Genomic DNA, 26,613 nt, shown 5'->3' with positions numbered 1-26,613 from the left:
TAAGACAACCTGAAGGAAATGCAGGTTGGGCTGGTTGTAGAGGCTGTGAGTAGGAACTTGGTTCAGGGACAGGCCCTAAGTCATCTTTCTGTAGAACCTGTTTTCTTCTCGCTGCTGTGGTCACGTACCATTTAAGCAACACAGCCGGAGGCCCACAGTAAAGGCATTGTCTGAGGGATACAGGAGCACTGAGGTTTTACAAGATCAGCAGAGTATTTAGACATAGCTCTGCTGCTGTACCTATTCTGTCCACACGTGGGCGCGCAAAGCCCTCTATTTGTTGAAAACAAACAAAAGACCTGCCTGAGCCCCTCTCTAAGCTTCCAGACCCCACACTAAAACCCACCTGTCCCCCATCCTGGACTCCTCTACTCTGCTTAACAGCAGCTCACTTGTCACAGCCCCTCTGATGTTGGAGGAAAGGACACAGAGATGCAGAGATGGAGAGAGGCAAGAAGCACTTGCTCTAGGGGGAGATTCCAGCTCAGTCAGGCCTTGGGGCACCCTGTGCACCCTGCTCCGTGGCATCGGGCTGGCAGGGCTGAGAAATCAGTGTTCTGTTCCCTTCACCAGCACACTCAGCTCCTAGTCAAGGGTATTCCAGGGAGAAAGCCTCCTGCAAGGAAGTAAGTGGCTTTCCTTTGAACTTAGCGGGAGGGGCTGGCAGATGGGGTTTATAGGGGCAAACGGGGATCAAAATTGAAGAAGAGAGGTTAATAGTCAGTAAAATGGAATAAAATGGAAAAATTGAGATAAAAGAAGAGAAGAGGCCAAGGTACAGAAAGATGCCCCAGTCCTTAGGGCCAGTGTTTCTGCCAACAGCAGATTGCTGCATTTTAGGAAGAGAACTGTTGATGTTTGTGTCTTATACTGCTGTTTATCTCTCACTGTTATTAAGTATGCAGTAAAGTTAGTTTCTGGGAAAAACACTGTACTTAGCTCTGCTAAGGGAACCCAAGACAGATGCTTTTACTTTTCGTTATGTAAGATCTGTTTTTAAGAGCCGAGGAGTGAACCTATGGGGCCCCACAGGAAGAGTGAGCCCAGTCCAGGGCACAGGACACAGGTAGAGGCCCTCTTTGGAATACTTGAAGAGTTGTGGATTTTTTTTTCTATGTGATAGATTCAGTTACATATATGTAATCTCTATAAAGGTGATCTGACCGTCTGGTTCAACAGCAGTGACCTTTTAAACCTTGATTCTCCCTCTCAACTTCTTTTCATCTGCCTACGGAAAACTCATCGCCTACCCTTTATTTGAATTTCTCACTGCTTTCTTATATCCTATGAATATTGTTGGAGCTGAGAAAACATCACTTCTTTTCCCCACGGTGGTGGGAGGGACTCACTTCCTCTTTGAGTTTATCTTCTCTTGATTACTGTCACTTGTCTATGAAGATACCAAAGTCCAAGTTAATGTGACTTCAGAAATAAAAAGGTGGTGATCTGGGGGATGATCAAAGCTGAAAAACTGTCAGTCCCTAATAGTTTGCGAAATATTCTGGTATTTAATGGTCAAAATTTAGAATGATTCTATAGTCCCCTAAAACAGAATGGTACCAGCCTAGGAAGAACCTTTTCTGATTCTTCTATTGAGGAAAGAAGATTTCTTTTAATTCCCCCCAACTTTTTCTCCCTTCTCTTATCTCCTCTACTCTGGTGAGCTTTTTCTGACCCTTTGTTTGTCTGCCTCCAGTTCTCTCTTGGAATTTGTTGACTATGTGTCTGATCACAAGAGAGAAAGGCAATGCAAGGACTGATCCTGATGATTCAAGGCTCCCTGAAACATACCCCTTGGTAAAGGAGGCTCTTTGAGGGAAACAGAAGAAGAATCCAGTGTCAGATGCTGCATTTGAGATGAAAGCCAGGCTGACACATTGAGATGTCCACTGGAGTCCTCAGAATCCTGAAGGTCAGTTCAGAAAGGAAGTCCACCCAAGCCCAGGCTAGTTCAGCTGGGCCCAACTGAGTCAAGGTGATAGTTGAACTTCTAACTTGGAACAGCCACAGAGAGAATACAAGGGCTGAAAACGTGCTTTCTGGAATGAAAGGGGGAAGGGAGAAGGAATGAGATTATAGCATCGCTGGATAACCGCAGCCCTTTCGCAGACGCGAACGCACTCTTCAGCAGGAATCTAAACTAGTTCGTTTTCATGGATCATTACACTTCTTTACAAATCGTCAAAATTACAGGTTACATTTATTAACGCGAACATGTTTTTATTGCCCTTTGTTCTCACTGTTGGATGTGGCCTCTGCCAGCAGAGGGTCTCTCTCTAAAACAAAATACAGATTCAGGCCATAAGGAACGGCATCACACACCTGCTCTTGCATTTTCACTTGGGTTCGTTGAGAACTCTGCCCCACTTTCAGGAAAGCTCAATCATTTTTTTTAACCTTACTTTCTTTTTCCTATAGATCGTTTCAGAGTCTGAAGGACTTATAAGTGTTCTTTGGAGGAGTTTGTTTCTTTCCAGACCATAGCTTTCCCTAGACATTGTGTGCAACTCTCTTTTCCCATTCTCTCATCACTTGTTTCCGCTCCCTTTCACCCTGTCTCTGTTTCCTCCTCACTTGCGCTCTCCCTTTTTTTCCTCTCTCCCTCCTTCCCTCTTTTCCCCTCCCTCCCTCCCTCCCTTCATTCCTTCCATCCTTCCTTCCTTCCTTCCTTCTTTCCTTCTTTCCTTCCTTCCTTCCTTCCTTCCTTCCTTCCTTCCTTCCTTCCTTACCAGTGCCTGGTTAGTGCCAAGCTATGTGCTAGTTGTTAAGATGCTGGACCTGTGGCCACCCTTGTACCCTCAAACCTTCATTCTCAATAAAGTCCCCAGAAGAAAATCTAATTCAGGGGTGTCTTCTTCATAAGAACCCAGAATGCCTACTTGAGAACAGCTTCTTTAAAATGTAGCGTTGCTTCCACACTTTTTTGTGATTTATTCTGGGGTCTCAGCAGCCAGTAAAACCCTCTCCAACATACCCTTTCATAGGTAGCTCTCATTTGGTTTTGACTGCCTTAATCTCAAACTTTGAATATTATCTTCTAAACCACATTTTCCATACAAATGCTTCCTTACAAACATAGGCTCCTTATGGCCACAGTCCTGGTCTGCACTTTCTCTTCCAAAAACACACTCTACAACTTCCCTCACAAAGGCCTCTTCTCTTACTGCTGACTCTGCTCCTCAACCACTTAGTGCCACTTGGAATCAGCCAAGTCTCTTCCATTCTCCCTCTATTGTACTTCAAAGCCGCTTCATTCACCGCCATCCACAGAACATTGTTTTGATCCATAAAAATCTTTGCAGTCATGCCACCGCCCACCCCTGGACCCTGTGGCTCTTAGGTTCTTTTCCTGGCTAATTGAACTCTGCTTCCATCATACCCAGTGTCCTTGCTCACTCTAACCTCCGAGGACAGCTTGTTCCCCAAATTTCCTTTGTGTGGGTGCTTCTGTGTTTGAATGGAATTCCCTGAGGAAGTGTATGGGCACACACATGCCCACACACACGCACACATGCACACATGCACACGTGCACACACACCTCACAAAGTATGTCCCTCACCTTCAGTGACATCTAAGGCTTGATTAGATCGGTCCTTCATCTGGTCCAGTTATTAAACACACAGACTCTTTCCTCAGTCTTTTTTTCCAGACCAAGATAGCAGCCACATTTTTTAAAATTATGATAGAACAATAAGAGCAAGTCAAATCTATTTCCTCTTTGTTGGTTATTATGATATAAAAGCTTACAGAGAGTCCTGGAACTGGCTTATATATAATCGCATGCTGGGCACCCTCCATCACGGAGGGGCTGCTGGGAGCAGTCTGGGGCCCACCCACTCCTGTTCACTGCACACCACTTTCCTGGCCCCCAGGATCAAGAAGGTTGAAAGAAACATAAACTGTAGCCTACTTTTCTTCCCTGATTTCTAGGGGAAAAAAAAACTATTTTAAAGCCTTTCAAGCTGCTTGTATACAAGCTCCCTTTCATATCTATATCCTTGGTTGCCTCTTCATGGGGAAGAAAGTTTAATTAGCTACCATCATCTGCATTGAAATATTTTACATGCTGCTATTTCATCTTTCTTAATTTGTACAAAACTCTAAAAAGATGATTTGGTGCTACAACTATTTAAACATGTGGACATGATTTTTAGCTGTTAGTTTTTCCTTTTCTTTTTTTAAATATATTTATTGATTATGCTATTACAGTTGTCCCATTCCCCCCCCCCACTCCACTCCATCCTGCCCACCCCCTTCCTCCCACATTCCCCCCCTATAGTTCATGTCCATGGGTCATTCTTATAAATTCTTTGGCTTCTACATTTCCTATACTATTCTTACCCTCCCCTGTCTATTTTCCACCTATCATCTATGCTACTTATTCTCTGTACCTTTCCCCCCTCTCTCCCCCTCCTGCTCCCCTATTGATAATCCTCTATGTTATCTCCATTTCTGTGGTTCTGTTCCTGTTCTAGTTGTTTGCTTAGTTTCCTTTTGTTTTTGTTTTAGGTGTGGTTGTTAATAACTCTGAGTTTGCTGTCATTTTTACTGTTCATATTTTTTATCTTCTTTTTCTTAGATAAGTCCCTTTAACATTTCATATAATAAGGGTTTGGTGATGATGAACTCCTTTAACTTGACCTTATCTGAGAAGCACTTTATCTTCCCTTCCATTCTAGATGATAGCTTTGCTGGATACAGTAATCTTGGATATAGATCCTTGCCTTTCATGACTTGGAATACTTCTTGCCAGTCCCTTCTTGCCTGTAAGGTCTCTTTGGAGAAATCAGCTGACAGTCTTATGGGAACTTCTTTGTAGGTAACTGTGTCCTTTTCTCTTGCTGCTTCTAAGATTCTCTCCTTATCTTTAATCTTAGGTAATGTAATTATGATGTGCCTTGGTGTGCTCCTCCTTGGGTCCAGCTTCTTTGGGACTCTCTGAGCTTCCTGGACTTCCTGGAAGTCTATTTCCTTTGCCAGACTGAGGAAGTTCTCCTTCATTATTTGTTCAAATAAGTTTTCAATTTTTTGTTCTTCCTCTTCTCCTTCTGGCACCCCTATAGTTTGGATGTTGGAATGTTTCAAGATGTCCTGGAGGTTCCTAAGCCTCTCCTCATTTTTCCGAATTCTTGTTTCTTCATTCTTTTCTGGTTGTATGTTTCTTTCTTCCTTCTGGTCCACACCGTTGATTTGAGTCCCAGTTTCCTTCGCATCACTATTGGTTCCCTGTATATTTTCCTTTGTTTCTCTTAGCATAGGCTTCATTTTTTAATCTAGTTTTCAAACAAATTCAGCCAATTCTGTGAGCGTCTTAATAACCAGTGTTTTGAACTGTGCACCCGATAGGTTCGCTATCTGTTCCTCGCTTAGTTGTATTTTTTCTGGAGCTTTGAAGTGTTCTGTCATTTGGGCCTTTTTTTTTTTTTTTGTCTTGGCGCACCTGTTACTTAAAGGGGCGGAGCCTTAGGTGTTCACTGGGGCGGGGTAAGGCTGGTCACTGAGGTGTGATGCTGTACGTGGGGGAGGGGCCGAGAGGGAGCAATGGTGCTTGCTCCACTCTCCACCGGATTGTAGTTACTCCCTCTGCTACCCACAATCAAGTTGGGCCCCTCTGGTGCTGGTTCCCAAGTGGGTGGGCTTGTGCACGCTCTAGGCCCCTGTGGGTCTCTCCAGCGACCTCTCCTGTGAGGCTGGGAGTTTCTCCTGCTGCCGCCCCAACCCCCATGGGTATTTTCAATCAGAGGTTTGAGGCTTTATTTTCCCCCGCACTGGAGTCCTGGGTTGCGTGGTCTGCTTCGCTCCCCTCCGTTCATCCCGGTTTATCCGTGCGTGAATGTGGGGCTGCGGGGTGCTACCCGCTGCTCTGCCTGCCCCATTCTCCACCACTCTGAGTCTGGCCCTCTCGGTTTATCTGTGCGCAAATGTGGGGCCACAGGGTCTGCTAGTGGTCAGACTACCTGCCCCATTGTCCCACACTCTGCCAGTCTCGGTCCCGCCACGGCCACACAAGTCCTCTCCGCCCCAGTGCCCATCTCCACCCCTCCTACCGGTCTGGATGTATGTTTCTTTTTTATCTCCTTGGTGTCGGACTTCCTTGCCTTTCGATTTTCTGTCAGTTCTTGTTGTGGGAGGAGGCACAGTGTGTCTACTTACGCCTCCATCTTGGTTCTCCTCTTGTTAGTTTTTCTTGTTAGTTCCTAAAATATACGGTGATTAAATATAATTCTCAAGTACTGAAACATCGGTGCACTTTCCTAGAAAGAGCGTCACGTCTGGGGCAGGCTCCAGTCATCCATTTATTTGCTTTGTGACATTGGTTTGCTCTTTCTGAATGTTAACATTATCATCTGCAAAACTGAAACATGACTAAAGTGGAGTGTGATGAAAATTAAAGAAGGTGATATATGGCAAGGACCTGGTACAGTGTCTACTAGGTAACTGTCCTTCCTCATTTCTAGATCCTGCACATCCCCCACCACCCACCACTCTCCTCGCCTCCCATTCTGCCTTGTGGCACTCTCACTCAAGGCAGCAGGGAAGGCTGGGGCCTAAGGAAAGCAAAAGACAGAGGAGAGGGGAATTTGCTCCTTCTCCCTTCCAACCTGCTGCTTGAGCTACAATCTCTCCCCTCTCCTGCCTTTGGACTGAATTACACCATCGGCTCTCCTGGGTCTGAGTTTGCAGCTGTCAGATTGCAGGAATTCTCATTCTTCTTCATCACATGAGCTAATTTCTCATAATCGATCACTCTCACATATATCATATAAATAAATAAATATATATTTTCTGTTTCTCTAGATAAATGTGACTAATACAGGTTTTAATATAATGTATTTAATTACACATTCATGCAGGTTGGTTTTCAGTAAAGGCCATGTTTGGCAACCAGTTCATGACATGCCTGAGAATTTAACAAGTGGCGCGAACAAGCCTGTGCTAGCTGTCTCCAGCACACTATTGGCTACGATCCCGGCCACTCAGCAGTTTTACCACAAGAAGCCTCTACCTGATCTTGAGGTACAAGGTGAGAAATATGCTTAAAGAAACTTCTGTTTCCTTGGAAGAATGGGTTAACCAGGGAAGAGAGGCTGTGAGCTGTGCCCTGGGGCTGTGTCCTGGCCAGCAGTGCCTTCTGACTTGGCTTCAGCTGTGACACCAGTATCAGCAAGGCAATGAAGGGGCAGGAAGTGGTCAGGGCTTTCTGAAAGGCTGTCCCTTTCAAAACCCAATCTTTAGAGGTTTGTCTATGCTCCTGATCTCCCAGCATAGGCATCGATGGAAATTTTAATAATTTTTTGAGTAATTATTTAAAAGTGTGTAGAGAAAGAAACCTCAGAGAGCAGTCTAGTCCTCTTGGGTGACTGGCCTCAGGTCCCTTCATTTGGAGCATGAAAGGACAACAGGACATATAGCGATGCCTGGCTCTCTGTGGCAATACTGTCATATGACCAGAGGGACACTGGTCTAATGATGTGAGGCTTTAACACCCAACACAGAACTGCAAAAAAGCCTGAACCTATTCGTGTTAGAAAATGACCACACAGAAAAGCCTCAGAAGAGTTGTGTTTTTATTCATTGACATTATGGCTCATTAAATCAATGGATGAATAAAGCATTCCTTGATAGCTGAATTAAAATGTAAGCAAGTAGACTTTTCACAATTAACACTATCTGTGATGGTAAAAGGACTATGCGTGATAGAATAAAGATGTTTATATTTAATGAATCTTGACATGACAGAGGAAAATACCACACTCGGAAGAGCAAGGCAAGTGGAAGACAGAGGAGGAATAGATGACCCATGAATGAAAGGTTTTACTCATCAAGTCACGATGTTGTTTTTCTCATGGGCTGTCCACTAAGAAGACGAAAGCAGAGTTAAAATACAAGTCACCTGTACTTTTACAGTTCTGGATTGACTCTGAATGATTCAGTGGTGCATTCAAGGTGTTTTGGTCAAGAGCTAATTTCTTAGTTTTTCAAAGAGCAAAGCTAAACAGTGGCTTTGTGATCCTTAAAAACACATTGAAGATCAGGTCTTAGAAAAGGGGCAGCTTCTTTAAGTACATCTATTTACCAGTGAGCTGGACTGGTAAAAAATACAGAAAAGATAAGGACAAATAAAAAGCAAAATATATCTAAGTGTAAAGTGATAATACACAAGAACCCTGGTATGATCAGATGTCTTGATTCTTGTCCCGGCAAGAAGGCAAGACGCATCTTCAATGAAGTTGATTTTTTGATTCACTCACTGATTAAAAGATAAACAGTTTAGAAGCCATAGTCAGTATAAATGTTAAAATATTATACAATCATGATAATGAACATTTATAGAATTTAAACGATACTAACAACACTACTGAGAGACAATATTATTCACTCTATTTTACAGGTGAGAAAAACTAATTACATTGGTTGGCTTAACATCCCACAGCTCATTTTGGGCAGAACTAAGAAAAGAATTGACACTTTCTGAGTCCAAGTTCAATTTTCTTTCCATGTTACTAAATTGCCCATCTGGCCCAGTTCTAGGACATGGCCACTTCCCATCCCAAGCCCCTAAAGCACTGAATGGACATTTTTAGAGGTGCTACATTCCAGTGTCTGACACGATGAGAAGGTGGACACAATTTCCAGGATTCCTGCAGAGTGGCTCACGGGAGGGTTTCGGCAAGCCATGGGAGGTGGCCCCACGTGCTCAGACAGTGCTGCTCCTCGTCTACAACCTTGCCAGTCCTTTCCTTCAAGTGGCCACCGATGGGGACTGAGCCAATTAGTCTCATAATCTCTTTCCAGTTTCAATTCCAGAGAAGATCCACGAAAGAGTAGTATGGATAACTTCTTCCATATAATTTATTCAGACTCTTTCCCTTATTTATGCTTTTTTGTTGTTGTTATTACCATTTTTAGATTCAGAGACTACTTTTTCACTGACAAAAATACTATATTCAGAGCTACAGGGTTCCCTCACCCAACTCATATGGTTTTGGATAAAACACAACAATGATACATGGATTATAGTTTCTTGACACACTTTGAAAGGAATAAAATCTTTTTCATCCATTTCCCATCCTCCTCCTCTTGGGCAACCATCAGTTTTTATCCATGAGTCTGTTTCCATTTTGTTTTCTTTGGTGGAAGGAGAATACAAGGTTATGAAATAACCTTTTATAAAATAAATACTGGTTATAAAATAAATAAGTCACAGGAGATAATGTGTAGCACAGGGACTAGGGTCAATAATGTGACAACAACTTTGTGGAATGGCAGACTAGCCCTGTTGTGGTGACCACATTGCAAAGTATATAAATGCTAAGTCATGATGTTGTACACCTGCAACTCACATGATATTGTATGTCAGATGTACTTCATAAGAAATAAAATTTAAAGAAATAAAATCATTACATCTTATAATGTATTTTTAAATGTTATTGATTTCCTGACTACTTTGCAAATGACAACTATCAGCTCTTAACCTAGAATAAAATTTAATCATCGATGAGGGCTTTAAAAAAAAATGAACTTCTCAGGAGAACCAAGATGGCGGCATAGGTAGACACACTGCACCTCCACGCACAACCAGAACTGACAGAAAATCGAACGGCAAGAAGTTCGACACCAAGTAGATAAAAAATAAACATTCATCCAGACTGGTAGGAGGGGCGGAGACGGGCACCGGGGCAAAGAGGACTCGCGTGGCCATGGCAGAACCAAGACTGGCGGAGTGTGGGACGAATGGGGCAGGCAATCTGACCACTAGCAGACCCAGTAGACCTACATTCACACACAGATAAACCTAGAGGGCCAGACTCAGAGTGGCAGAGAACGGGGCAGGCAGAGCAGCGGGTAGCACCCCATGGCCCCACATTCGCACACAGATAAACCAGGATGAACGGCGGGGAGTGAAGTGGACCGTGTAACCCAGGGCTCCAGTGCGGGGAAATAAAGCCTCAAACCTCTGATTGAAAACGCCCATGGGGGTTGGGGCGGCAGCAGGAGAAACTCCCAGCCTCACAGGAGAGGTTGTTGGAGAAACCCACAGGGGCCTGGAGTGTGCACAAGCCCACCCACTCGGGAACCAGCACCAGAGGGGCCCAATTTGATTGTGGGTAGCAGAGGCAGTGACTGAAACCTGGTGGAGAGTGGAGTGGGCACCATTGCTCCCTCTCGGCCCCTCCCACACATACAGCATCACAGCACAGTGACCAGTGTAACCCCACCCCGGGGAACACCTAAGGCTCCACCCATTTAAGTAACAGATGTGCCATGACAAAAAAAAAATTGGCCCAAATGACAGAACACTTCAAAGTTCCAGAAATAATTCAACTAAGCAGTGAACAGATAGCCAACCTATCCATGCACAGTTCAAAACACTGATTATTAAGACTCTCACAGAGTTGGTTGAATTTGGTCAAAAAGTAGATGAAAAAATGAAGCCTATGCTAAGAGAAACAAAGGAAAATATACAGGGAACCAATAGTGATGCGAAGGAAACTGGGACTCACATCAATGGTGTGGACCAGAAGGAAGAAAGAAACATCCAACCAGAAACAAATGAAGAAACAAGAATTCAGAAAAATGAGGAGAGGCTTAGGAACCTCCAGGACATCTTGAAACATTCCAACATCCGAATTATAGGGGTGCCAGAAGGAGAAGAGGAAGAACAAAAAATTGAAAACTTATTTGAACAAATAATGAAGGAGAACTTCCTCAGTCTGGCAAAGGAAATAGACTTCCAGGAAGTCCAGGAAGCTCAGAGAGTCCCAAAGAAGCTGGACTCAAGGAGGAACACACCAAGGCACATCATAATCCATTAGCCAAGATTAAAGATAAGGAGAGAATCTTAGAAGCAGCAAGAGAAAAGGAAACAGTTACCTACAAAGTACTTCCCATAAGACTGTCAGCTGATTTCTCCAAAGAGGCCTTACAGGCAAGAAGGGACCGGCAAGAAGTATTCCAAGTCATGAAAGGCAAGGACCTACATCCAAAATTACTATATCCAGCAAAGCTATCATTTAGAATGGAAGGGCAGATAAAGTGCTTCTCAGATAAGGTCAAGTTAAAGGAGTTTATCATCACCAAGCCATTATTATATGAAATGTTAAAGGGAGTTACCTAAGAAAAAGAAGATAAAAAATATGAACAGTAAAAATGACAGCAAACTCACAGTTATTAACAACCACACCTAAAACCAAAACAAAAGCAAACTAAGCAAATAACTAAAACAGGAACAGAACCACAGAAATGGAGATCACATGGAGGGTTATCAATAGGGGAGTGGGAGGGTGAGAGTGGGGGGAAAGGTACAGAGAATAAGTAGCATAGATGATAGGTGGAAAATAGACAGGGGAGGGTAAGAATAGTGTAGGAAATGTAAAAGCCAAAGAACTTATAAGTATGACCCATGGACATGAACTATAGGGGGGGAATTTGGGAGGGCGGAGGTGGGCAGGATGAAGTTGAGTGAAGGGGCGGAAATGGGACAACTGTATTAGCATAATCAATAAATATATCAAAAAAATGAACTCCTCTCTTAACTAACATTAAACTCATCACTACCTAACAAAAATATATATACAATTTTTAGCATTTGTTTCAGCAGTTCTAGTCATGGATGACAAAGTAGCCATTTTATCATTACTATGTTAGTATATACACAACCCTGAATTAGTTATGTTTATAATGATGTTTTTTTCCTTTCTGAAACTGAGTGATTTTTAAAATGCAAATAAATTGTGCTTTACTGTGTTATAGAACCCAAAGTCACACCATTATCAAATACGAAATCAAAGTGAGAAGACATCTGAGAACAAAGAAAGAAAAGGAAGGGCTCACGTTGTGTGGTTCAGAGTCCATTATGCAGTCAGCGCTGGCCTTGAACTTGCAGGTAGTGGCCTCACAGCACGGCTGGGAGCATCTCTTTAAAGCACACACAGAGGGCAAGTGGGGTCAGCATTTTCCCTGTGGAATTCTCATACTAGATGGCATTTCACCTTTTATACTCAGTTACTCTGCTACACAAGTGATAGTGGAAATGACCAAGGAAAATTAATAATTAAAAAATTAAATTTAATGAAAACTACTGCTTAAAAGGACAAAAAAAATGAATTATCCAAGAATCATCACAGATAAATTTGTCCTATATGATATCAAGTAAATTAATTTTAAACTTCAAGGGAGAATATTTCTAGACTATACAAACTGAAGACAGAAAAAATATTAAATCTTCAATTTGTTTTACCAAGAATGCATAATTCCGGTAATGAGAACTGGTCATGGATACACTTATGCACTACTGTCATTTATGAGTATAAATGCAAAAACTGAATAAATTATTCATAAACATCATTTTATTAATATAATAACTCTGTCTTACAACTATATGGAGTTGTGTCCCCACCAAAATGCAAGAGTGTCTCAACTGCACAGAACAAAGTAACATAATCCATCACTTCAAGAAACAGAGGGAAGGAAACAACTATTATTGTGATAGATGGCAAAAAATAGTTAGTAAAAATTCAGTAGCCATTACTGAATTATTTAGGCATATTATAAGTACACTATGAACAAAATTATATATTACCATGATGAAGAAAATCTATCTGATTAATATATATAGCAAAAATATATTCAATAAATAATGAGACAAAGATTATTTACAGTTTATATTTTTCTGAAAATCCTAATAAATGCTACGAGACATGAAAATATATGAAAGTATAATGTGTGGTTAGTATATATCACATTTTCGTTATTTTTATGTGATAAAATTCTTGACCTGGCTAAAAATATAGGACCAACTCTAAAAATATTGGGTTAGTCTCTAAGATAGCTGTTTAAGATAATCCAATAACATAAAAAGTAATAATAATTAGAACCTAAAATAAAGAAAATACATATTAGTAGCAAAAAAATAGAAAATACTTTAGAATAAACCTTCAATATGTGTTAGAATTACATGAAGTACTTTACATAAAGCATTCCTGAGAAACTTTCAAGGCAAAGTGTCTTTGAAGGTTACTCAATGTTGTAAAAATGCCAGTGGCCCTCAGAGTGAAATATGAATTTAATGCATTTCAATGTGAATTTCAATTGTATTTGTGGGCAAACTGACAAAAAATGCCAAGAGTTACATAGAAAAATAAACATTAAAGAATTGCTATGCAAATTCTACATATATATGAAGAGAATTACTAATAAAGATATTAAAATGCATTGTGTAGTTGCAATCACTAAAATAGCATGATGCTTGTGTTATGATATTTAGCTGGATAGAATGATTACATTCAAAACCTAGAAAACACTCAAATATGTACACTAAAGAAAGAACCAAATGGCACATCAGATCATGGGAAACTGGATTATTTTCTAAAGGAAACTATCTTATACACATGTGTGTATGTGTGTGTGTGTGTGTGTATGTATGTATACATATTATGCATAGCATTTTCCTGCTGAAATTAGAAGTACCTAGAATTCTGAACAATTTCAGTGGTCTCCCACCTGAGAAGCCATATGGGAGTGTAAGCAAGTCAGAATGATATAAATGCAAATATAACATTTACAAAGTATTAAATAATTTTTTAAATTCCAAATCTTATTATAATTAATAAAATATTTGCAATGTTTTAAATAATTAAGTTACACCATGTGACCCAATATAATTCAACAGCTTAGGATTTCTGAATAAATAAACTGAAGCACGGAGAGAACATATGCCTTTCTCTTTTTATTTTATTGTTTTTAAAGATTTTATTTATTTTTAGGGAGAGGGAAGGAGAAGGAGAAAGAAAGGGAGAGAAACATCAATGTATGTTTGCTTCTCATACACCCCCTAACAAGGAGCTGGCCCTCAACCCAGGCATGTGCCCTGACTGGGAATGGAACTGGTGACCCTTTGGTTGGCAGGCCTGCGCTCAATCCACTGAGCTACACCAGCTGGATGTTTTCCCCTTTTTAATAGAACCTCTTAAAAGTAATGGATAAATCTTGGGTTGCAGTGGTCTTCACTGATTACTAGTTTTGTATCCTTGGAACTAGTTACTCAGCTTTTCTTAGTCTCACTGCTTCTACTTTAGTCTGGGATCATCACAAAACCTGTTTTATGGGTTTGTTGTGAGTAATAAAGATGATGTGTGTGTATATGTATATTACACATATATATGCATTTTGTAGACTGACACATGGAAAATTTCTTCAAATAGCAACTCAATTTTTTAGTCTTAAAAGTAAAAGATTACTAAAAAAACATAATTCTCTCCTTTAGTAACCTAATAGAGGATTGCTAACAAACATTCTATTGGAGACGCCTTGAAAGCATCAGATTTTATGGACATCAGCAGACTTATAGTCATTATCTTGGATTTTTAATATTAATAACCCATTTTCTACAGGTTTATGTCCTTTCTTCTCTTTCTCTGCTGCATTTAATGTTTGGTTTATGTACTAGCTGGATGAAAGAAGGTCAGCTAACTCTCTGTGGAGTGGACTTCTATCTAGACCTCTACTTGTGACTGTTCAACTGACGATCAGCTGTGACTTTATGGGGCATAGGGTTCTGACTAATGTATCAGGAAAGCTCATGTGACATATTATAATTAATGATTACTATCCTTACATTGAGCTTCATATGATTACATCAAAACTGTATCCTGGCTTTTGAAATGCCTTTCAAAAAAATGCCTAAAACCAGTACTGACATAAGTGCAAGTCTACTTTTCACAATGATGCCAAACTTGTCTTTAGAAATTTTTTAAAAAGTATTTTTCTAGGAAAGGAAAGAGAAAGAAAACAGTTATGCTGCAATCATTGTATAGTAAGGTTTCTAACCATGGACATTTCCATACCTTCGGAGAGCCACAGTCACATTCTTCCCCCACTTCCAGAAGCTGGTTCCCACACACTGGGATTGTGAGTATATCTTTAGGAATCGGGGCTTGCAGCAGGCACTTTGGTTTTGCAGATAAAATGTATCTTTCAAAATGTGAGCGGGAGGATGTGCTGAAATCCTTTGGGAATTTTGAACTGTAACCAGAAGAAAAATCAGAAATACCATGATATACTGTGATAAATGAATATGAGAATCTGACTGGTCGAAAAGTGTTACCTGCTTCCAAGGAAATTCCAAATTTACAATCAGTTTAGGCCTATGCTGTGTTACATATGGAGGGTGGCATTGTGATCAATCACACAGCACAGAAAAATGGATTGATTGATTGGTGATGGGGACAGCTGTCATCATCTTAATTAGATCCATAATTCTAGAAAATATATTATTTAAAGTTAAAATAACACAGTCACCATACTTGTTATTTACCTTGGTATATTCACAAATCTTAAATAATTAGCTCTAATACCTGGTAAAACACATGCACCAAGAGGCTGGAGGGTGAATTAATGGGATACACAGCTCTTGATAAAAGATGCCCATCCAGCTATAGAGACTACATCTGAATTCTTTTTTTTAATCCTCACCTGAGGATATGTTTATTGATTTTTTTTAGAGAGAGAAGAAGGAGGAGAAAGAGAAAGACAGAGGGAGGGGGGAGAACATTGATGTGAGAGAGAAACATCAATTGGTTGCCTCTCGTACTGCCCCTGGTGGCAGTTGAACCGACAACCTAGGTATGTGCCCTGCATGGGGATTGAACATGCAAATGACAAGGTCTCACCTTAGATACTGATTCATCACGCAGCTCCCAGAGGAACACTTGGTGTTATATGGAACGTCAGGCATACCAAGAGCATGACCCAACTCATGCGACATCACTGCTACAAGAGCCACGTTGTTCTTTCTATTAGCCTTGAAAAAATGGAAATGTCTATTACTTCTTCTTCTTTTTATTCAGTTAATTCTTAATTGTTGTCAATGTTCAGAAGTAAAGTAATAGTTTGACAAACAAAAAATAATTAGTTGTGAAGTTCCTTTCCCTGTCATTTGTTGTTATAAAATGTTAGATAAACACTTGGAATTATTGGTTCCTGTGAATCAACCATTGAGTCAGAGTTTAATAAACATTTGCTTAACTAATAATACTTTCTCAGTAAACCATGATTATATTCAGATAAATATAATGTTTTGGGACTTTGTAGGAAGTCCCAGAACATACCATATTATGTACTCAAAGGCTTCCCAAAACTATTGACATCAGTAATGCTTGACCACATCACACCAGCGTGCCCCTCGTCTGATCTCTCTGGCCATTGATATTGAGGGTGATTAATCTGAAGTTGGCTCAGGCCACAGAGGACACCTGGATTCCCTTTCTCTCCCTATCTCCCTGCTCTTACTCCTCAACGCCAGCTGAAGAGTTAAGCCTTCTGGGAGAGCCAAGGTAAGGACATATTCAATTCTGTAATCCAAGGAACCTTCGATGTAATGGTCTACCAATAGTTTTCTTTCTACTTTTATGTACTGACTCAGCAAATGTTCATTGTACTAACTCTATATAAGGCATTATGCTGGTCTTCATAGAGGATGTAGAACCACAGAGAAGATTTACTGTAAGTTTTCAAACCTCAACAACGGCGACCGAAGATGGGGAACACAGGGAGTTTGAGGCTGACATTCCTGCCCGTGTACGAGTGAAGGCACGTCCACTGTGTGGAAGTTAAAGGTGCAGTGTCACAATCTGAATCTTGAGAACAATCTGCTTTTGTGAATCATGTTTTTTATTTTCCTTGTTGCCCTACCCTATTTATACTCACTAGGCCCCTGAAAAGCTAATGCCATTCCATAGCACTATAATGACTGTTATATAATGACTTGGATGTGGGATGGTTGTCCCACATCCAAGAACCTGTTTTGGTAATCTGACATAGGTCTTCAATAACCTCACAGGTGAATTGGTAATGGTAGAAATACAGGCTCTCTGACAACAATCGGGGATAAATCATTGAATAGTAATGTCTCGCGAGAAACCTTTGGAATAACTATCTACTCTGCCTGGCTATGCCTGGCCCTGGACAGTGTGGCTTACCTGAGTAGCTGAGCATGATCATGGGGTTTCATTTTCCCCAGGTTAGAACGATGCCAATTCAGAAAGTTGGTAAAGGTGACGCCTGCCTTGGGTTCCACCTTTATCTTATCACCGTCAGACCAGATTTCCATACCTACCAAGGCCACTTGAACATCTATGGTGTTATAAATCTGCAGGAAGAGCATTTTTCTTCATAAATTTTTTTTGAGATTTCTTTAGTGTTTTAGATCCTTTGCATTTATCCACAAATGGTGGATAAATGTATCCCATTTTGAAAACAGGGATTCTAGAAGTTGCTTTTGCTACAGTACATATGATTTTAGCTTAATGTTTATCCTTGTCTGCTAGATTTCTCAAAACTGCTGCTGACCTTAAACCATGTGACCCTCCCAACCCCTTATTTGGTGAAACCATAGGAAAGCCTGAGGCTATTATCTTACCACATTGAGTAGGTTCATCACATCAAACAAGAAGCTTCTGATCAAAGTTAGATTTCCATGATACATGTCGTACTGTGAAATACAAAATGCAAAGTATAATTAAGATCCCAAACTATAGTGAGAAAGTTGATGGAGTGTAGTTCACGTTTTAAGCAAAATCACACATTTTAATGTATATACATCTTTATTCATTCCATGTCTACCTTATATAAAATTCCATGTTTCAACAAATTGTATTTCAAATGTCAGATTTTTTTGGTAAGAGAAAAATTAGGCATTCATATAAAATTTCATTTTTTTCATTTTTATATTGAACAAATCAAACTAATGATTTAAATGTTTTAAACTAATTCAATACTATTAAAATTTGATTATAAAGCCATTTTTGTTAATTAGGAGCACGGATTCTAGTGTTTTTGTATATACAACTATAATGTAAAATATATAGTTTGAGTCTACTTTATATTTACATAATACAGTGAGAATTAAACAATACTTTAATAACCCGTTCATTTTTGTTTTTCATTATTGTGGTTGATCTTCTGTAGCTATCTGGCATTTAGTGTATTTCTAATAGCTAAATATTTTGGCAGCAAGTAGAGATCAAAGGGGGTGAGGGAACACTGTTGCTGGCAAGATGGGTAGAACAGGTCAGACAGTCAGGGCTCTGAATTTTCAGCTAGAATGGTTTATTGTTTATGTTTGCAGATAAGAAATCTTAAAAGTTAACTTAACTTGACAAGGAGCACACACGTTCCATACTCACAAAGGCATTATCCAGCACCAAAAAGAGATCAATATATCTTGCAGCCCGAAGAAATTCTTCTTGCTTTACAAAGAGTAAAAGAACATTGTTAATAATTACTTTTATGCTAAAAGTGTGAAAAGCTTACAAAGACAATTTTTTCTGCTTCAGAGAGAAATTAAATTGACGCATAAGTAAATAAGGTATAGGCTTTCCCTATCCTAGGCATTGCTGAGCATGACAGTCTATTGCATTGTCATTGCTGAGGCAATGGCAATGACCGATGACATAGGAAAGCCACACTCACCTCTGGGCTGTTGAGTGACCTAGCAGTGCGGGTGATGCTGTGTTTTCTGCCAACATTTTTTACACCACAGGTGCGATTAGCTGGGTCCAGCTCCTCCCGGTTATATGTGAGGACAGCATGTTCTTCTTGGTCTGTGCTTTTCAGAGGCTTTATCGTGTACCTTTGACTCTGATATGTGAAGTAGCCCCTGTGGGACACGGGGACTTGTATTTGAGGATTCTCCGCCACGGAGTCACAGGTACTGACCAGAATGGATCAACATCTTTCCCTCTACCCCAAACTCACACATACAGTATTTTTTCATAGGCTTTTGGCTAACTTTTGCTAATTTAAATGATAATCAGCATATGTTAATACTAAAATGGAGCCTGTATTATTTACCCAGAGAGTTGTGAACAAGAATGACTAAGATGAAGCTGCCCAAAAGATTTGGAATTGACATCATGAGCTCAATAAAGCTTGTCCAACATTTATTTACACATTTAGCATATACTTCTTGGCAGGTCTTAGGAACATGAAGGAGAATGAAGTAAAAGAGCATCTAGATCCCAAGAACCCCAGAGAAGGGAAAAATGCTGAGCAGATTATCCAGAGGAAAAGTCTGGAACTGGTAGTTTGAATTCTACTTTGTCATAATAAAACTCATTCAGAAATATAAAGTCGAATCCATATGATGGAATATTAAAAGCGTACATAGCAATTCAAAAGTTCACCTGTGAAGGTATCTCATAATAAGGGAAAAGGTTTTTTATCTCACATGGTATGGTCCATGCTGGAAGAACAATTATGTCTATTTTATTTTATATTTCAATCACATAAAAGATATATTTGCCTATATGCATAAAAGATGCAAACATGACAAAATGTTAATAATAGTAATCACACAGAGGAAAGACTTTGGTGGGTAAAATCTTTATGGTGGTTACTTTTTTAATTTCGTACTTGCATTTTTCTTATTTTTCAAAATTTTCCAAATTGATAAAAGTTACCTTTTTAAGGAGAAATAATGCACACACACACAATTTTTAAAAGTATGTTTCACCATGACAATTGCCGGAAAGAAAATAAGACAGAATTTTTTAGGCAGTAGGATAAATAAATGTGGAAATGGATCCAGATGTCATCAAGGTCCAGAAGGTAGCATCTTGGTTGAATATTTCCAGGACTAACTTATACTAGATCAGCAGATTATAAAATGATTGCAAGGGTGATCTCTTATTGTTCACTTTAACCACACATTCTGCATTTTATAGATGGAGAGAATTTAACCAAGATAGTATAAGACACAATGTCCCAAAGACTCATTCTGTGTAACAAAATGATGCTTGATGTTTAGTATTTTGGGGAACAGGTCTCACCTCAACCCATTGCAAGTACTAATGCTGGCCACTGAGTCCTTTTCATTCAGGATGTATCCTTTGTAGTAGCAGTGTTCCTAAGTTTGGAAAAAAAAATATTAACTGCAAGAATAAATGTATCACAGTTGTGGTGGAAGCTGCTATCTTGAATGTGTAGGACAGGTCTTCGAGTTGTGACCATGGCCAGACCACTTCCCAGAAACAAAACCAGTGAGAACCTCTGGGGCTATATGAACTGTCCCACCACGGACCCTGCACACTCTCTGTACTGGATAATGGAGCTGTCTTCCTGACACTAATGGGCACTAAACAGAAGTCCAGGGAGGATGAATCTAAGCACTCATGTTGGAAGTGGATGGATGCTGCATCTGAGAAGTAGCCAGCTCCGCTGGGATCTAGGGAACTCTCAGAGTTGAGGTACAGCTTGTGAGAATTTGGCTCCCTTTGCTGAGTCCCTAAGACACTGTGCATACCATGTCAATGAAAGGGGGTACATATTTTTCTAGATTCTACAGTCCTAAGGAGGCTGCATGACGACTCCTAAGCCCCTCATATTAATTGGTCCCACTTACCATATTAAATGGTGTGTTAGTGGAATTTCTTTACCATTATCAAAATTCCAGATAATTTGTCTAAAGCTAAACATTCAGTCATGTTTGATGATCCATATAAGTAAAATAGGGGGTTGCTTACATAGAATAATCTAAGAAAGCTAATGAATAACCTCTTGTTCAAAATAAACTGACTTGTCTCAGGGTTGAAATTCCATTTGTGTTTTTCTTTCCTTTGGTAGAAACCTTGTTATTGTAAAATTTTCTCATAGGAGACTTGGAAAAGGTACCACATTATAATATCAGCCACTGCACTTGAGCATGAATTAATTTATTAGATGATTTCCTTGGAGGTCAATGTTAGCAAAATTCCAGATATCTATGAGATGAGAGTTTTCATGTGATTAGGGAACAAAGAGTCCTTTGCAGAAGTCTTATCTGTACTTTTTTTGGAAAGTACAGATAAGTGTTTAGGGTGCCACGGTGGGTGGGGGTGGCTCTGAGAAACTCACTTAGTTTGATAATACTCCATGACTAAGCCTTTTTGTATTCTCTTTCTATTCTTCCTTTGGCTTTGGCATTATCTCTTCCTTTGATTCTCTGTCTGACATCTAGGCCTTGGCATTATCTGTCGGGTGGTGGTTTAACCAGATATAAAATTATATTAATTAAATAATTGATATTCTATTGTTGACTTCAAGATAAGTGCATGCATTATCAGAATATAATAAATAGGTTTTTTCTAACCTGTTGATAAGGTGGTCTAGAGAAAAGTAGCCCTTTGATTGCTTCACAAAATGCAACACTTGGAAACCTCCTGGTACTCCTACCTTTTAAAAATGCTGACTATGCTTTTTCACCTTATCTCATTGAGTAGATAAGCACGTGGCTTTCAAGTTCTTCAAATCTTTTCAGTTGCCCTTGGATTCATGAATCTTATAACTATGTGGCGGATCCCTAGAGAGTCCCAGGAAGCTTTCAGAACCTACCATGTTCTGAGGGCTTGTGGTGATCTCTTCTCCCTCAGGAGAGTAATACGTTTCGGTGTAGTTGGGCCCCAGGAGATGCCTGCAGCAGAAAGTTGCACCATTCACCCACTGTGCTAATAAAGGCTAATTTTCCTGCCGTGAGCTCCAGCACTAAAGAAATGATACTGTGTGTGACGAGAAGGCGTTGGCATTCTAACCCACTGATCTTTTCCCAGCACTGAAACTCTGCTTCTGAAGCAAATCAAAGCCTTAGCTACACCTGTTAGATCTGAGGGAGGAAATGTCCTCAGCTACCCTTTAACCGCATATTCTCTATGTTCAGAATGGGTTATTTGGAGATTCTTCACACAAAGGATGCATCCTTCACAGGGCCTCTGCGCTGGGTCACAAATGTGCATAAAGGACCCTTGCATCCCAAGAGAATGTTCCCAGCTGCTGCAGAGCTCGCTGGAGATGCATCCCTGAATGAGCCTTGCACATATGTTCTTATAAAAGTAATGGAAGGTCACATCAAAGGTTTAAGTTTATCCAGGTAGAAAAGTATTTCAGTAAATTCCAAGAAGCATCAAAGAAGAAAGACATTTATTTGTGCAGCTTTCTTTGTTTTACAATTTGCACGTAATCTCTCCTAGGAAACATCAACATTTCTGAGATGGCATTAGCACACATGTATCTGAAACATCTAAAACTCAATATACTTCATGTCCTTTAACTCAAATCACACTAAACAGAGTCTCAAGATTTATTTTGCCACCTTCTCTTAATACAGTCCAGTGATTTAAATTTTAGAAAGTGCAACTTACTTGGTTTTTTGTAGGCAGAGAATGACTTCTCCATTTAAAATAATCTGATACTGAAGTTCAGGTTCATATCTTTCCTTAAAAATTTAGAGAATATTATGCTAAGTGAAATAAGCCAGTTGATGAAAGACAAATACCATATGATCTCACCTATAAGAGGAACCTAATGAACAAAAACAAACTAATGAGCACAATAGGACCAGAGGCATGGAAACATGGAACAGTCTGACAGCAACTGGGGGTTGAGGGGCAGATAATGGTGGGAAGAAGGGGAAGAAATTGGTCAAAGAACAAGTATGAACAACTCATGGACATGGACAACGGTGTAGGGATTGACTGTGGGAGTGGGGGGTGGACTGGACAGAGGAGGGCAAAGGGGGAAAAATTGTGACAACTGTAAAAGAACAACAATAAAATATTTTTTAAAAATTTAATGATATAATGATATCAATTTATATTTTGGTAATTGCAAATGCATGTAAGAAAAAAGTATCTCTCTTATGCCTTTATAACATGTAAAATTAAATATAAATTATATATTTAAATGGATTTCCAAAGAGCACAATAACACAATAATAATATTTACAGATTAAACTAACTCTATTGTGTTCGATAGGGACTAATTATTTGCCCTATGTACAGTACACAGTCCTGTGTATCCTAATGGATCACTAATGGGTTAATAAGAAGGCATATGCTTTTCTCACATTAAAATCAAACTAAATATACTAAAGAAAATCAACCAAAAACCTACTAAGAATTAAATAAAGTGAAAATTATAAAATAAAGGAAATATTTGCAACAATGAAATAGTCAAAGAGTTATTGTCATTAAGATATCTTTAAAATCTTGTTAATTAATGAGATAATGTTGATTTCTCCATTACAGACAAAACAGTCAGGAAAAGAGGCAATTCAGTGGGGGAAGAGGGTAAAGGTAGGGGACATGGGTTTGGGGAGCTTGGCAAGGAACATATTAAAAAATGACTGCCTTTCCCTCCCAGGAACTTGTAGGAATGCCTAAGCAGTTTTATTCTTTCTGACTGTGTGAGGCAGTTAACACTCTTGCTGCTACTTAATTGTGAAAGCATTCTGAGAAATCCCAAATTCTCTCCTGGATGAAGGGGAGGTGTACATAGGGCTTCAATAACAAACCATTAGATGTTGACTAATGACATCAATTCTATTAATAAAAAAGCTCCTTATTGTCTCTTCAGATGATTGAAACACCCCAAGTTATTCATACTACTTACCTCATTACCATGGGTCTCTGTCTGGTTATTCCGTACCTCTCTTTTGTGTAAAATGTGTAGTTTTTTAGGATGGACTACTTTATAGAGTTCTGTTTCAGGTGTTTGCCTTATGGCTATTTCTAGAGAAAGAGAGATAACAGTGATAAAAAACATTGAAAGGATTTTGTGTTGGTTTCGTTTTGCTTGGTTGTTTTGTTAAATGGCGTGGAAGACTGAATTCCAGTTGCGAAAGTAAGCATTCAAAAGGAGTTCCTCCATCTACTTGAAACCTGGTAACAAAGAACTTTTCTTTCCCTGTCACTACCCTCACCCCGATTCTGGAAACAGTTCTTTGGATAATCTCTCAATGTGTGTAAATCTCTCAATGTGGACCATCAGGCCCAGAAAAAGCAGATTTGGGATTAGAACAAAATTTATGGGAGCCGGGAATTCTACCTGTAGTATCCAGATTCTCCTTCCTCTATTGTCCTCTCCAAAATTATGAATTTTTCTTTTAATGTTCTCAGAGATCTTTTTATGTCTTTTGCTCACTGTGGTGCAACCCCTGACTGCCCCCTCCAAAAATCAAATACTTCACAGTCAGATACTCCTTCAATTTTAGGAAAGACTCTGCTAACAGTTATTTTATTTGTCAATGCAAATTAGCCATTATGTTCTTTCCCTCATTATCATTTGCCCTCAAGACTTTAGATTTCACACGAAATAAAGTTCTTGTTATTCTCTGGTGGAATAATTTTAAAGCACCAGAGAGCCAGGAGAAAAATTGTATGTACACTAAATGTTCTTCTTGATTCACTTGGAATTACATTACACAGACAATTTTCTATTGTGCTGCGTACAGTGGGAAAACAACTGATATTGGAGCCAAAATATGTGGTCTTACATCTTAGCTAAATAACCTTGCAAAAATCACTGTGATTTCTATCAGTTTACTTACCTAAAGTAGAGGTTGGTGTGAAAATAAAGTAGCATAGTGTATCTAAAATTATTTAATACCACTCTAGGAAGTTGGCAAGCACACCTTTATCCATTTTTTTCTTTACTTCTTCAATCATCGATATAAGGTCAGTTTTATTTTTAAATGATCCCATTTTCACAGACAAGTGTCTATGCTTAGAGATAGATTCTCACACAGTGTGACTGACAGTCAGTGACCTTAGAGACACCAAGAAATTCTATACCTGGCTGATGTAGACAACCTGAAAGGAAGTAGTAATTCACAACATTTCTGCCAGTCAACTCCCAAAGTTCTGCTGTGATGCTGTCCTTAGAAGAACTCATCACATACGAAAAAAAGAATTTAAAAATATATTACTAAAATGTTTTTATCAACAGAGAATATAAATTCCATTTGTGGAAAGGGTTGTGGGATTGAAAGTAGAGTGAATTTTAATATCTAGTCCCAATTTTAGAACTAACTGATCAGTTGGTCAATTAATCTCTAATGTTGCTCAATAATGCAATTATGTCTAACTTAACTCTAATTTTACTTCAGAGTCTTCCTTGTCATCCACCCTAGTGCAGCATTTGGATAAATTGTGGCTTTAGATAAATGATTGTTTTTTTTATGGGGTAGAAATATCAATGTCATTCAAGTTAACATTGAAGATGGTTAGGAAATTCTTGAATTCTTGTCTGAAGTTACTTTTCTGCTATCATTTGGGGCTATGTGTTTTAGAAAAAATGATAGAACCTGTAGGATTATTGAATGAGAGATAAAATTTCAGAGACATCCTAATTAAATTATTTTGCCAATCATAACACCTAGATGATGAGCACAGTTTATATAAATTGAGTAAATATACCAAAATGCAAACAGTAGTGACCTTTGGGTCACATGAGTATGTCATTTTCTTAAAAGTACTTTAAAAATGCATTAAATAAATTGACTTTTGTATAAAATGTCAATATATGAGTGCTTACCTTCAGTTTGTACAATGATCCAGAGGACAGAAAGCAGGACCAAAGACATGTTGGTGACTGCAGGAAGCTGAGATGTCCCACACAGCATGAAGACGTGGTTTCCCCAGCTATTTATCTTCCCCAATTTCTCTTTATAGATTGAAACATAAAATATAAGCCTCAAAGCTTATTTATGAGATTGGGGTTTCATAATGGTGTTGGGAAATTACCAAGAAGTTTCAGTGTCAACACCGGGAGAACGTTCCGCATTCAGGAGAAGTGTTTATGTGTGTGGTCACAGCCTGTTTAGGAAGCACTTCTGGACAGCTGTTTGTCCTACTGCTCCTATAATGGTGGAAAAGTACCAGCTGAGGCTTTATGCCATGTGCATATTTGCATACTCATCTAACTGAACCATCACTCTTGTTCTGCAGTAACCTTACAGAAACTAGTCTGCAAATTTAGAAAATATATCAGTAGTCTCTACGTATTGTGAGAAGCTGGCACAGAAAACACAGAACTTATAAAACAAGTGCCAGGCTAAGTTGTACAAGCTAGAACATTGTAATCTCTCTGGCCCTCAGTCTCCTTTTCTATGAAAATGGGATGATGATAACAAACCTACCTCAAACTTTTTATAAAACTCACGCATATCCTATAAAATTAAGATAATGCATATGCATGCATGCACATATACATATAAAACTGCAAAGACATGTGCGAATGTAATACTCTTAACAGTGTCAGCCTCAACTTACACTGCCTATGATGTATGTTTGAAGTCACTGTGAATTCTACTGCAGGAAAACAACAATATTTCTGGTTTAAAAATATATTTTCATGGTCATAAATATCAAAAGAGTATACTGAGGGGAAAAAGTTGATCATCCAATGGCCCAACATCAAAAATGATTGCTGTTAACATTTGATAATTTATTTTCATCTCTCTTCTATCTACTAATAAAAGGAGATAAATAAAAGAAAAACAAATTTTATAGACTTTGGTACTTATTGTATAAAGGGTTTTAGGAACCTGTATTTTTTGCATAGCATTATGACATAATATTGGATATTAAGATGTTATTTTAATGGCTTTAGAATATTGCCTTGTGGTGTATGTTACGCATGTCTTTGTATGTATATATTTCTTGGATAAGCTACTAGAAATGGTATTACTTAGTTTAAAAAGGTACATCACTTTGAGGTCCTTGGTATACTTGTATATTGACCTGGTACTTCTTAGAGATTTAGCACCAAATTTATTTCCATTTTGAGAGTTTTCCCAATCT

At 39.1% G+C, this 26,613-nt stretch overlaps 1 protein-coding gene across 4 annotated transcripts; it reads right to left on the bottom strand.

Moving 5' to 3' along the window:
• Window positions 1-1,843: 1,843 nt before the first annotated feature.
• ADAMDEC1 (ADAM like decysin 1) lies at window positions 1,844-25,470 on the bottom strand. 4 transcript variants are annotated; one of them, XM_045195774.3, is made up of 14 exons: window positions 25,346-25,470; window positions 23,423-23,541; window positions 22,174-22,247; window positions 21,371-21,449; window positions 19,831-19,907; window positions 18,473-18,659; window positions 18,187-18,249; window positions 17,421-17,492; window positions 16,981-17,150; window positions 16,519-16,600; window positions 15,673-15,803; window positions 14,848-15,025; window positions 11,837-11,920; window positions 1,844-2,039 (listed from the first exon to the last, which is right to left on the bottom strand). In XM_045195774.3, the coding sequence occupies exons 1-14, from the start codon at window positions 25,431-25,433 to the stop codon at window positions 1,971-1,973; spliced, it is 1,473 nt and encodes a 490-aa protein (XP_045051709.2). In that variant the 5' UTR covers window positions 25,434-25,470; the 3' UTR covers window positions 1,844-1,970. The 4 variants fall into 4 exon arrangements, with proteins under 4 accessions (XP_045051709.2, XP_045051707.2, XP_045051708.2 ...); XM_045195772.2 differs by lacking the exon at window positions 1,844-2,039 and adding an exon at window positions 7,558-9,130; XM_045195773.2 differs by lacking the exon at window positions 1,844-2,039 and adding an exon at window positions 7,558-8,252.
• Between the last annotated feature and the right edge of the window lie 1,143 nt (window positions 25,471-26,613).

This window comes from Desmodus rotundus, chromosome 9, assembly GCF_022682495.2.
Source record: "Desmodus rotundus isolate HL8 chromosome 9, HLdesRot8A.1, whole genome shotgun sequence".
NCBI classification, from domain to species: domain Eukaryota; kingdom Metazoa; phylum Chordata; class Mammalia; order Chiroptera; family Phyllostomidae; genus Desmodus; species Desmodus rotundus.
The sequence above is the reverse complement of the archived record's forward strand: the minus strand, read 5'-3'. Positions and strand labels throughout refer to the sequence as shown.